This window comes from Neovison vison, chromosome 6 (assembly GCF_020171115.1).
Source record: "Neovison vison isolate M4711 chromosome 6, ASM_NN_V1, whole genome shotgun sequence".
Classification (NCBI taxonomy): domain Eukaryota; kingdom Metazoa; phylum Chordata; class Mammalia; order Carnivora; family Mustelidae; genus Neogale; species Neogale vison.
In genome coordinates this window covers 204,988,974-205,001,981 of record NC_058096.1, presented here as the reverse complement: position 1 = coordinate 205,001,981, position 13,008 = coordinate 204,988,974, and the positions used below count along the sequence as shown (strand labels likewise).

General features: G+C 57.1%; 1 protein-coding gene across 1 annotated transcript; it reads left to right on the top strand.

Moving 5' to 3' along the window:
• The first annotated feature begins 3,065 nt into the window (after positions 1 to 3,065).
• On the top strand, positions 3,066 to 6,743 carry GNAT1 (G protein subunit alpha transducin 1). Its single transcript, XM_044255271.1, has 9 exons — positions 3,066 to 3,171; positions 4,384 to 4,426; positions 4,533 to 4,674; positions 4,775 to 4,932; positions 5,021 to 5,149; positions 5,380 to 5,509; positions 5,786 to 5,939; positions 6,081 to 6,272; positions 6,669 to 6,743. The coding sequence occupies exons 1-8, from the start codon at positions 3,066 to 3,068 to the stop codon at positions 6,269 to 6,271; spliced, it is 1,053 nt and encodes a 350-aa protein (XP_044111206.1). The 3' UTR covers position 6,272; positions 6,669 to 6,743.
• Positions 6,744 to 13,008: the final 6,265 nt, after the last annotated feature.

Genomic DNA, 13,008 nt, shown 5'->3' with positions numbered 1-13,008 from the left:
CTTTGGCTTTTCTCCTTGGCAGGGGAGGGAGGATGGGGGTTCAGCCTACATCCAGATTCTGTCCTTCCTGCCCCCCTTCACGTGGCCTGACCACTGTTCCCACGCCTCTCTTGCAAGCTCGGCTTTCGTTCGCTCACTTGTAGGTTTGATCGTTGGTTTCTCACCTGGGTTTGTGGTGGGCTTTGTGGCAGGCACTAAGGACTCAGTATCGGCAAGACAGAGCTACAGCCCTCGCAATCTGGCTGCTCCCCACCCTGAAAATTGACAAAATTCCCATCCTTCTTGCTTCCTTCCAGCCAGCTCTCAGCAGAGGGACTGGCATGAGCGAGTGTCCAACAGGTGGGGAAGGTCAGGGCAGGTGGGGTGCTGCTGGACAGGAGAAAGTACGGCTGGGAGCCCTGGTCCAAACTTAATGAGTCAAGTCCTGGCAGGGGGAGCTAAGAGCTGGGGAGGCCTGTGGGTCCAGCAGGGCTTATGACCATATCTGGTGGGCAAGGGGAGCCAGAGGGGGGCTGACAGTGGATGGCCTCACTTTAAATAAACCCAATAGGCAGAAACCAGATTTGCCTTGGTATAACAGACCTGGGCTCCTGCACTGCCCCAACTCCCTAGGGGCTGCAGAGCCACCCCACACCCACCCCAAGGGGCCCATTTACTACATGGGGGGTGAAGGATGGGTGGAACCCGGAAGCTGAAGGTGGGACATATACTCTGTTGTTCCTGGACAGACCCGACCTGCTGACCCAATAGGGCAGATGGGAAGCCACCGGCTTCTGGTAGGAGCCAGTATCCATTTCCCACAGGCTTAAGGACCATCTCCACTGCTCGGGATCTGAGGCCTTGGCACCCCCTCGTGGTCTCTTGGGTCTGCAACAGAGCTTAGGACTACAAGGCAGCCAGGTTTCCAGGAAGAGTCCGACCAGAAGGCTCAGGGTCTCTGGAGGGAGCCTTGAGAGCCCAGGGTTTGGGTCTTTCTATTGGAGGTTGGGAACTCTAGAGCCTGGAAGCTTTAGGCTTAATTGAACAACTTCCACCCAGCAGTACTCCTCGTCCCGTCTGAACCTATATGCAGACCCTAGACCCCCTCAGCTGAGGCAGGCCTGCCCTACAAATGCCCTTAGGCAGCTCTCAGAGTACCCAAGGGAACAGATCAGGAGAAGGACAGGAAATGCATCCCTCCTCACTGCCCCTGGGAACACCTGCTCTGAGACTCATTTTCCCTACCTGACGACAGGCCTGCAAAATGTTCTCTGGAAGAGCATAGCCAGCTCTGCACGTCAGAGACTTTGTTGCATGCAGACACACCTGTACGCATAGGCACAGGCACGCACAAGTGTGCCCACATACAGGCATACACATGCATAAGTGCACAAGCACATATGCAGAGGCGAAGATCACAGGCTCACGCACACTAACGCACGCGCTACTTGTATGTGTGCATTTTCCATCCATACACAAATACCCGCGTGGACATGTTATTCCACATCAGCATGTGTGTGCATGAGGAAAAAGGAACACATGCACACGTGTGTCTGGTGTGCACAGGCACACATGTGCCCCCCGCACAGACACAACTGCACATGTGTACATACAAGTGCAGACATGGACAAACGTGTTGTGTCATTGCTTTGGTTGATGCCAGCAAAGGACAGACACCCATGCACACACAGCAGACATGCATGCTCCCTCCCTCAAGTCTGTTGGAGTTGTGGAGGTATGTCGAGGCCCTGCACAGGTCAGGTCCAGCCTTTGGTATGAGGCAAATGCAATGTTCTCCCTTCCTTCTTGGCTCTGCAGAGCATGGAAGTCCGGTCCAAAGTCACCCTGCCCTTCCCAACCACTTCCTTCTGTGTGGCCCTCTGAGCCTCCCCTTCCTTGTCAGTAAAATGGGACTGATGATATGGGCACCCATTCACCAGGGCCTGTGTGAGCTTACAAAATAGAGAGCAGTACTACTGGGTATTTACCCTAAAGATACAAACGTAGTGATCCAAAGGGGCACGTGCACCTGAATGTTTATAGCAGCAATGTCTATAATAGCCAAACTATGGGAAGAACCCAGATGTCCATCAACAGATGAATTGATAAAGAAGATGTGGTATATATATACAATGGGGAATACTATGCAGCCATCAAAAGAAATGAAATCTTGCCATTTGCAACGACATGGATGGAACTAGAGGGTATCATGCTTAGCGAAATAAGTCAGAGAAAGACAACTATCATATGATCTCCCTGATATGAGGAAGTGGAGATGCAACATGGGGGGGTTAGGGGGGTAGGAGAAGAATAAATGAAACAAGATGGGATTGGGAGGGAGACAAACCATAAGTGACTCTTAATCTCACAAAACAAACTGAGGGTTGCTGGGGGGAGGGAGGTTGGGAGGGGGTGTGCCGTTATGGACATTGGGGAGGGCATGTGCTATGGTGAGTGCTGTGAAGTGTGTAAACCTGGCAATTCACAGACCTGTACCCCTGGGGATAAAAATATATTATATGTTTATAAAAAATTAAAAATTAAAAATTTTTAAAAATTAAAAAAAAAAAAATAGAGAGCTGTGCTGAGTCCAGTGCTGGGCCTGGCCCAGGTGCTCCATGCTTGCTTCTCCCTCTCTTCCCTGCTCCCAGCCCCGCCTCCCTGCCCCCACCCAGGGGTTCAGGGTCCTATTCTTCCCCTTCTAAGTCTGGACCCTGTGGAACCAGTCTCCCTGCTCTGGTGCAGGGGCTGGACTGTTTCCATGGTCTCTCCTAGAGGGTTGGGGCTCATTGAGAGGGGTGCAGAGTCAGCAGCTGAGGGATTGGGGCCACGCCAGCCTGATTAGAAGGGCTGGGGGCTGAGCTGGCTTCACCTGTCCTTGTCTCTCATTGGCTCTTGGGAACCCCTGGCCCCCAAATCCCACTAAGCAGCCCCACCAGGCCTGCACAGGTCTCTGGAAAGCCAGTCGATTGCCAGTCCTGGGGTCAGAAGGGTGTTGGGAGACCTGAGCCCGGCGAGCCCGGCTCTGGGGATCCCCTCCATCTAGAAGAACCAGCCAACCACTCTGTTCGCCTGCTGCTGGGACCATGGGGGCTGGGGCTAGTGCTGAGGAGAAGCACTCAAGGGAGCTGGAAAAGAAGCTCAAAGAAGATGCTGAGAAGGATGCTCGAACCGTGAAACTGCTGCTTCTGGGTATGGGTGTGGGTCCAGGTGGGGGCGCTACCACCAGGTCGCAGGCAGGGGTGGGGGGCAGGCAGGTAGCTCTTCTGTGAAATGGGTTACTTGGGAAGCAGAATGATCCTAAGAACTGAGTGGAGCCCTGGCCCTGGTGGGCAGTACTCTGACTCCCCAAGGCTGAGTATCCGGTGGAACCCCTCTCCAGGGGGCCCTGACTTAGGCACCCTCCCCTCTGGAGAAGCCCTGGTGGGCAGGGGTCAGGAACGAGGGGCTTCCTTGGGAGCCCTACAATAGGGCTGCTTCCTTGGAAGAAGGAGGTAACAGTCCTCTGGGCGTGGGCATCCTTTAGCACCATCCAGATCCACAGACAACGGCCCTTAGATTCCAGAGCTTTGTTGTGGGCAAACCTAAAGAGGGTGTCCCTCTTTAGAGCTACTAAGACCCCGGGAGAATAGATAAAGCCAAGCACTTTGGTCCCATGGGAGGTGAGAAGAGGTAGGACTGAGGCAGTGCCTCCAGGTCACTACCTTCCACAAGGGGAAAAAGGAGCTGCTTTGAGAGGCAGTGCAGGTCCCACCCCAGGCTCTCCAGGACCCAGTCAGGCATCTGGTGTGGGCAGAGAGACCAAGCCAGAGCACCCCAGGGAGACAGAGACTAAGCCAGAAATCCCATTAACTGTACCCAAAGCCCCGGCAAGAGCAGGCTCAGAGGGGCTGTCCGCTCTGTCTTCTCCCCCACTCAAAGGCCCTAATTCCTTCTGAGCCTCTAGGAGACACTCCCCTCCCTACAACCCCTGAAAAGCGGGGGTTGACCCGGCTCAAATAATCCTCTGCATGCAGTACCAGAAACTTCCACGGTGTGGCGCTCCAGGTTCTCCTTATTTGGGTTTCAGAGCAACCAAGAATGGAAATACCAGGGGTCTTGGAGGCTCTCCAACACAGCTGAGGTCGTTGATTGCCCTTGTCAGCCCCCTCGTCACTCCTGGCATTTACAAATGTGTTTCCTCCAGGGTGTCGGGACCTTGCTTTGGGGTGGGGGGTGGGGGAAACAGGTGGAACTGGGGTTTGGACTGGTACCTGCCTTGAGTCTGCCGGTCCCCATCTTCTGAGCCCGGTTGCGGGGGGGGGGGGGGGGGGGGCACACGAGGGGTAGGGGGTGTAGAGGGTGGGGGGGAGGGTCGTAGAGAGGTGTGGCAAGCGCAGCTCTGAGGAGGAGTTTCCCTTCCAGGCGCGGGTGAGTCCGGGAAGAGCACCATTGTCAAGCAGATGAAGTGAGTGTCCTTGCCCTTTCTGAGGTCCCTGAGGGTGGGCGCACCCACGGGGCCTGTCCTTCCCCACCAGTCCACTTGGCCTTGACCCGGCTCACCCTGGCCACAGGATCATCCACCAGGATGGGTACTCGTTAGAAGAGTGCCTCGAGTTCATCGCCATCATCTACGGCAACACGCTGCAGTCCATCCTCGCCATCGTGCGCGCCATGACCACACTCAACATCCAGTATGGAGACTCTGCCCGCCAGGTGTGCAAGGAGACTGGCTGAGCGGGGCCTCTGGGGACTCGAGGCACGAGACTGGGCTCAAGTCCACGGTCACCACCACCAACTCCTACCCCACCCTCAGGACGACGCCCGGAAGCTGATGCACATGGCGGACACCATCGAAGAGGGCACGATGCCCAAGGAGATGTCGGACATCATCCAGCGGCTGTGGAAGGACTCGGGTATCCAGGCCTGCTTCGAACGCGCCTCTGAGTACCAGCTCAACGACTCGGCCGGCTAGTGAGAGCGCAAGCGGGGCGCGGGGGTGCGGGCGAGGTCCTACCATGCCCCTCCACCACACCCACCCACACCCCGCGGTCTCCCGCAGCTACCTCTCGGACCTGGAGCGCCTGGTCACCCCGGGCTACGTGCCCACTGAGCAGGACGTGCTGCGCTCCCGTGTCAAGACCACAGGCATCATCGAGACGCAGTTCTCCTTCAAGGACCTCCACTTCCGGTACAACCCCGCACCCGCGCCCTGGTGCTCCCTCAGGGGCTGTGGCTGCAAGTGCAGCGCCCCCAGGCCCTATTAGAGGCCCTGTCCCAAAGAGACCCTGCCCCTCCTCAGACACCCCACACTCCAGTCCCATCCGAGTGCCCCCCCAGCCAGCATTAGAGGGCAAGGGGATGCCTGTGGGCGCGTCCATGGCGTTCCAAGCGCGGGTTCAGGCCCCAACTGCTCCCCAGGATGTTCGACGTGGGCGGGCAGCGCTCAGAGCGCAAGAAGTGGATCCATTGCTTCGAGGGTGTGACCTGCATCATCTTCATCGCGGCGCTGAGCGCCTACGACATGGTGCTGGTGGAGGACGACGAAGTGGTGGGTGCCAAGCCGGGCCAGAGTGTTTCCAGGGAAAGCTGGAGACGGTGCTGCGGGAGCCGGGAGGGTCTGAGAGCGAACACTCGTTCCAGAACAGTCGGAACGAGGACACAAGACAGCCAGCAGCCACGCTGAGGGGGACCGTGGGGGAAGCTGACTTGGGGCTGGCTGTCAGCAGGATGGCCCCGGGTGCCCCGGAGCCTCTGGGCCCCGGCCCCAGGGGGATGGCAGCCCGTGCCCCCCCACCCGGTGCCCGACAGCTTCTGTCCTCCTCAGAACCGCATGCACGAAAGCCTGCACCTGTTCAACAGCATCTGCAACCACCGCTACTTCGCCACCACGTCCATTGTGCTCTTCCTCAACAAGAAGGACGTTTTCTCCGAGAAGATCAAAAAGGCGCATCTCAGCATCTGCTTCCCGGATTACGACGGTGAGAACCCCCTCCCCGCGGCCTGGCCGCCAGGCGGCGCCCCAACCCCGTCATCCGGGCCTGCGCTTCTCCCGCCGCGGGACGGAGTGGGGACACGGACGGAGTGGGGACACCGAGGGAGAGCACCCCTTTCCCTGACAGGGCCCAACACGTACGAGGACGCAGGCAACTACATCAAGGTGCAGTTCCTCGAGCTCAACATGCGCCGCGACGTGAAGGAGATCTATTCCCATATGACTTGCGCTACTGACACACAGAACGTCAAGTTCGTCTTCGACGCAGTCACAGACATCATCATCAAAGAAAACCTCAAAGACTGCGGCCTCTTTTGAGGTAGGCTCCTCGTGGGCTGGGATACTCCCCTGTCTTGCCCCTTGGTCTCAATACCTCACACTCCATCCCCAGCTCTCCACCCCACCTCACTGCGGCAGACCCCACCCTAGGTCATCAGGTCCTGCGCCAGCTCTCCAGACCCATACCACGCGGCTGGTGGCTGGTGCCAACCCCCAATTCCCAGGCCCCACCTTGGCCCCTCAGGCTCCATGCCACTGCCCCACCGCCACCCTGCCCTCCAGGGACACAAGGCCCACTCACCTAATCCCTTCTGACTTTGCCCCATCCCTCTGGTGTCCTTGCTTACAAGCCCACCCCAACAGTGCCTCTCGGCCTGTGGCCAATTATTTTGGAGCTCAGGGATGTGTTGACTTGCTTCCTTTTCTCTGTTCACAGGTGCCTGAACTCATGTGTGTCCCTGACACCCTGTAGCCCTAGCCACCTTGTAGCCCTAGCCCACAGGAGCCTATCAGCACACCCCCCCTGAACTCCTGGACCCCAGCCTGTGGTCCCACCAGCCACACACCCAAAACCCTGAGCCCCACTAGCCTTGAGGCCCTGACCCTCCCCCGTGTCTCCCAGAGCCCAGTGCCCCCAACCCCACTGCTGCCCTTCACGGCCTGGCGGCACTGGACTCCAGGACCCACCACAGCCAGCCCCAGCTAGGAACAGGCAGGACTTGGGACAGCTAGAGCTCACAGTGACTCAGCAGTGCCCAACTGACCAATCTCCGGCAGGTCTCTCTCCCCAGGGGGCCCATGACTCACCTGGTGGGTCTGGGTTCAGCAAACAGCCCTCCCTCCCAGGTTCACGAAGAGCGAGGGGCAGGCAGAGATCCCTCCTCCAAGCAGGCCTACTGCTTACCATCAGCCCATTCCAGCCTTACTACCTCCATGTGACAAGTCTGGCACCTGTCTACCCAGTGGCCAGTAACTCCCTCTCAGTAGCTTCAGGGGTCCAAAGTCCAAGCCACTCAGGCCTATGCGGCTCCCACATGAATGAATTAGTGGGTGGGGGGCATGCCTGGGAGCCCCTGGGTGTCAGGAAGAGATTTAAGCTGGACCCTTCCCCATACAGCAGGCTCCGAGTAACCCCCTATCTCCCTCCCCCACATGCTCTTCGCCCTCCATCCTTGGACACCCGATCCATGTCCTACCTCACCCCCACCCACCCACAGCGCTTCAGGCCAGCCAGCCAAGGGGATGGTCTGTTGAGGGAGGGTACTGTTGACACCCGCTGTGGCCAATGGTCAAACTGTGCTGAGGGGTGGCTGGGGGCAGAGTCCGGCTGCATCGATCAGCTCCAGGCAGAGGATTTGGGACATGACTGAAGCCCAGGTTGGGCCCAGAGGGGTCTACCTCAGGTGGGGGCACAACCAAACCCAGGTAATCCTCCCACCCCTGCCAGCAACTTCTCTCACCCTTTCCTTTCAGGGCCCATTCCTTGGCAGGAAAAGCTGAAGGCCATGTCCAAATTTTGTCAGGGACAGAGGCCCATGTCCCTGTACCCCTGCTCCCAGTTCCTCATCAAGCCCCAAGTCCTCGCTGGGGCCCGTGAGCCAGGACTTATGCTAAGTCAAGGACAGGAGCTTCCATCTCTTAAGGCCAGAGGACAGTCCACACTCCCCTCAGGTAGATGCAGACTCAGCAATAAACCTTCGCATCAGGCCCCAGCTGTCCTTTCTTGTGGGGAAGGGAAAAGCGTTCATTGTCACGAGTCATGGGCATTTATGAAGTGCCCAGTGCTGGGCTGGACATCAATGGGAAGATGGAAACTTCCAGGGAGAAGAACCTGGCCTGGCATGGCAGGAGCGCTCCCGGGGGCATAGGACGAACTGGGGCCTCTCAGGAGAGGGCTTTAAGGGGAAAGGAGGAGCCATGAGAAACGTTCACAGGGATAATCTTGGATCAAGACGGAGTTCTGAGGTAGAAGTTTATTCTGTCAGGGAGAGTAAGGGGTAAAAGGCCCAGAAACGAGGCTTGTGGGCCATAGCTCAATAGGGCAAGAGCAGGCAAAGGGGACATGGGGTGGGGAGACAATGGGCGGGTGCCAAGTGCCTGCCTGAGGTCCTGGGCTTCCTCCAGAAGCTAATGGGTCTTGGAGGCCCTTAAAGCTAGGACCTAATAGCAGGGCTGGCATTTGTGTGAAGCAAAAGAGGCACTCACCTGGGGTGCAAAATGTAAGGTGGTGCCAAAAAGTTCAGTAATCAAGATAAAGAATTTATTAACGCAGTACTTTTTAAATTCAAAATTACTGCAGGGGATTCTGGCTGGCTCAGTCTGTAGAACATGTGACTCTTGATCTCAGGGTTGTGAGTTCAAGTCCCATGACCTACTCAAAAAAAAAAAAGAAACAAACAAACAAATCACTGCAAAAAACCCATGATGAACAAAATATTAAAATTTTAAATAAAGACAAGATCCAAGAGAACTCTGCTGAGCTATATATTGGAGCCCGAAGCAGAAGGAAAATGTCCATTCCTATATATGTTTTTATGTATTTTTAATGGTAAAATTTTTAATAGACTATTAAATTAGGTGAAAAAAAGATTTGAAAGTAGATATATTCAAACTCAACATTATTTTAAGCTTAGCTATTTTGTCTATATCTGAAACAATTTATAATCTTCTTTTCCTGGCTTTAATGGAAATAAAATGGTCAATAATATTTTAAAATTCTTGTTTCTGGAAAAAAAATCATTAAGATTTTTCATGAAAAAAAATTTATTTTCATGAGAACAGGTATGTAGGGGCACGCATTTTTTTTCCCCTGGGGGCCAGCGTGAAAGGGTATGATGGCAGAGAGCAGCAGGGCTGGGGACTCCATGCTATGTCCTAGCAGAAGGAGGAGGGCAGAGCTGTGAGCCGGAAGTGAGATGGACAAAAGGGGAGTGAGGGGGCCCCGGCCTGAGCACAGTGTGGTAGTAGAGGGACCTGGGATGGGTTAGGGAACTCAGCCATGCTGGTGCTGGTCAGAGGCCAGAGAAGGGGATGGGGCTTGGGCCCGAGGGGAGGCTGGGGTTCGGACCCTCACCAGGTGATCTTGGGCCTGGCTGAGCTAGGCTGCTCACCTCCACTAACGACCCGCTGACAGAGCAGTTTACTAGAGTGAGGGGAGTAAGTTCAGGATTTAGTGGCGAGAGGCAAGGCGGAAGACAAGAGGCTTTGAGGAGCTGGGAGTGGTAGACTTGGAAGGGAGGAGGCTGTAAGGAGAGGTGGGCTAATGGGGTCTTCCGCACAGTCATCTTGCCTTAGAAGAAAAGTAATGAGCTCCCCAGCCTTCCTGAGTCTGGACAGAGAGAAGCCCATACACCAGACAGGGGCTGGACCCCACCCTCCAGGGAGTCCCCTCCACAGACAGTTCTGATCCCAGGGTCGGGGGATTCAGGACTGGGATTCCTGGATCCCATGGGCTGGGGCTTGCCCTGCCTATGGCCACAGATATGCTGGGGTCTGGGGTCGGGGCGGGGTGGGGGGGGCGGGGTCGAGTCCCCCAGCTTGGAGCCCTCCCCGCTGGCCCCACTCAGGCCCCACTCACCGCATGTATAATTACACCCTAAGGAGCAGAGTCAATGGGTGTTCAATGCCTGAGTCACCCTTGAGGGCAGAGGATCAGAGCTAGACCGAGGCAGCATAGGGGCCGCACCCTAGTCTTGTAGGTAAGGGTCATTTACTGTGGGCACCCCCACTCACCACCATCCCTGCCTGACCTGCAACCTCAAGGTGCCCTCGAGGGCCCTCCCGGCCTTCAGCTCTGGCTCTGGCGGGACTAACCTGGCCCGGCCACAGACCAGAGATTAGACAAGCCTGGTGGACGGTTAATGCCGCTGACGTCAGGGCCTGGTCGGGTGGCCACTAGGGGCTCTCGGGCCCTCCCCACAGGCAGTAGCATAACCCACGTGACCTGGGCTCATTAAGCCGCTTCAGTGGCCAGAGAAGCTGGGGGCCAGATCTCGGGAGAGAGGGAGGGCATGCCAGAACTGTGGGAGCGGGCCTCAGCCAAGAGGTCATCAGCTCTGAGGACCCAGGCTGGGGGAGGGCTAGATGGGACTGTCTGCTTATGGGTCCCTCACGGGGTTCCACACCCCGTATTATACCAACTAAACCCCTACTTGTCCCTGAAGAGGAGCCTCCCAGACACCAACCTGGGCAGAGTATAGTCAGGAGCTCTGGGTGTGTGTCCTCAACAGTGGGGCGTGGAGGTGAGAACCCTTCTCTCCTATGAGGCCTTAAAACCCCCCAAAATGACTCCAAGCCACGTGTCCTGCCCCCATGCACACCACCTACTGGTGCAAACTGCACGCTCATACTCACGTTTTCCTGTAGTCGGGCTGTTTCCTCTATCCGAATGCCCTTTCTCTTCCCCACCCTGGCATGTGCCTTTCTTCCCCTTGGCAGAGCCAAGCCCACCGGTTGCTTCTCCATCAGGCTTTTCCTGACTCGCACCCTCCAACCTGGCAGGAGCTTTCCTGTCTAGACAACCCAGAGGGAGCTCTTGGAGACACAGGCTGCTTGGTGGGAGAGCAAGAGGGGCCACGTGAAGTACAGGAAGAGCTGGCCAGGCTGTTCAGAGGCCGCCTCTCCGGGGTGTAGAAGGACAAGTGAGAGCCTGATGAGGAGGTGGGATGGGGTGGGGAACCCGGAGGGCAGAAGGTCAGGGAGAGGAAGAGACTGGCATGTTCTGAGAACAACAGGAACACGTGCAGCCAGCCGGGTGGGGTAGGGGAGGCCAACTGGGACAAGAAGCCAGTTGGGAGGGTGTCCAGGAGGCCACCTGAGTGTGAGGCAGGGCCCTGCAGACTATCTGAGAAGTCAGTGGGCACAGATGCTGGGCTCTGGAGACGACTGGGTTGGAGGTGAAGATGGGGGCTCACTGTCAGAGAAGGGTCCTGGGGTACCATGTGGATGCCGTGCCAGGGGAGGTGGGGACACGGTGAGAGGAAGCCACCTAGATGGAGGCTGAGAGGACATGACTGAAGAGGGAGGAGGAGAGCAGAGGGCTGCCAGGACCCTGGAAGGAGAGTCTGAGCGATCCTGGGACCCTAAGTTCTGCTTCATGTGTCTGGCCACGTCTCGGGCCCATGTCTGAGTTTCTGGAGGTGGAGGACTAGGGGTGGGGGTTGGGCTGAGGGCTGAGATAAAGCACCCTCCCGGCCCTCCACTCCTGGTGGCTGCCTCCACCACTGTGTTACATCAGTGACATTCCCTCTGGTCCCCGGGAGAAGGCGTCCGGCAGCTCTGAGTCCCATCCTGGCTGCCAGCTGTCCTGCCACCACAGGCTGGGCTGGGAGATTCGGCAGGTGGCGGGGGAAAGGCCTCGGGGCTGTGTTTGCCCTGGCTGGGGCCCAGACCTAGCATCAACAAACAGCAGCCCCTCCCCCTCCTGGCCACAACTGGTCTGGCCCAGAGACCCCACATCATGCTGCCTCAGGCCACCCACAGCAGCCCAGCCCAGTTCAGCTGGCCTTTCCTCCTCCTGTCAGGACTGAGGACCCCAACATCCACATGCTGGGGTGACCTTGATGCCAGGTTTGGGCCCTCAGGAACTGCCAGTGAGAGCACTCAGCCCTTTTTGCAAATGGCTTCAGTGAGCATCCAGGATATATATCGCTGGGTCGGGGGGTGGGGATGGGAGGTGCGGACCTGGTCAGTTCCTCACCTACTGACTCTCCAATGGGCAGTCCTCAAGCCCCTTTGGAGAATGAGAGACTTAGGGTCCCTCATGACCAAGGTAAGCTCTGATCTGGGGATTACGCTAGCCCCAGATCAGGAGGGAAAGCCAGTCCCTTCCTATTTTTCAGCCATAAGAAGGGTGGGAGCTTGAGTGGTTTCAGGAATTGACACCATCCCAGGGCCTTTCTCTTTAGCCCTCCCAGCGCCCTGACACTCCCAGCCAGAGTCCCCTGCCCTCGGCTCACACCTTCCCCTTCATCCATTCCCCTCAGGCCAGGGGAGAGAACAGAACCATTTCCCTGTGACACAAGGGGAAACTGAGATAGGCTCAGGCTTGGCTCTGGTAGTGCTGTGAGTCAGTAGGAAGAGAATCCAGGAGTCCTGACTCCCACACCAGAGCACAGGAGAGGTTAGGCCTGTCCTCCGAGGGCATTCCCTCAGTATCAAGAGAGGGGCGGACATGACACAGAGACATCCAGCTTGGCTAGGAACAGCAGAGGCCATGGGATTAATCGGATCAAAGCCAGTGGCTGAGAAGCAAGGGACACAGCTGTGCTGGGAAGCCCCCCCAGCTCACCCCCAAGGTCAAGGCCTCTCCCAGCTCCCTGCTGGCTAGGCCTGGCAGGGGGGGCCTTAACACCAAACACCCACCTCTGAGCACCATGGCCTTGGGTGGGAAGCAGGCAGGGGTGGGATAGGAGCCTCCAGCCAAGAACAAGACAGCCTAAAACCCTTCACCCCACGCCCTAGGGCACTAAGTCCTGGGTCCCACTTCCCATGGGCAGACACAGCTGTCTCTTACTCCTTAGAAATAAGGAAAGGGGAGGGGGGGGCATCAGGGAGAGCCCAGCAAGGCTCATCACAAGCCCATCGGTGCTCCCCTCCTATCTCAAAAGCCCTACCCCTATCTGTTCCAGCCTCAATCTCTTCGGAATATCTGGGGTGAAGACGGAGAATTGATGCAGTTAGCCCCCCGTCCTTACCCGATCCCACCTCTGCTTGGGAAGGGTGAGGCAGGCAGAAAAGACATTTTGTGTCGGACTGATAATCTGAAGTTCCCCACC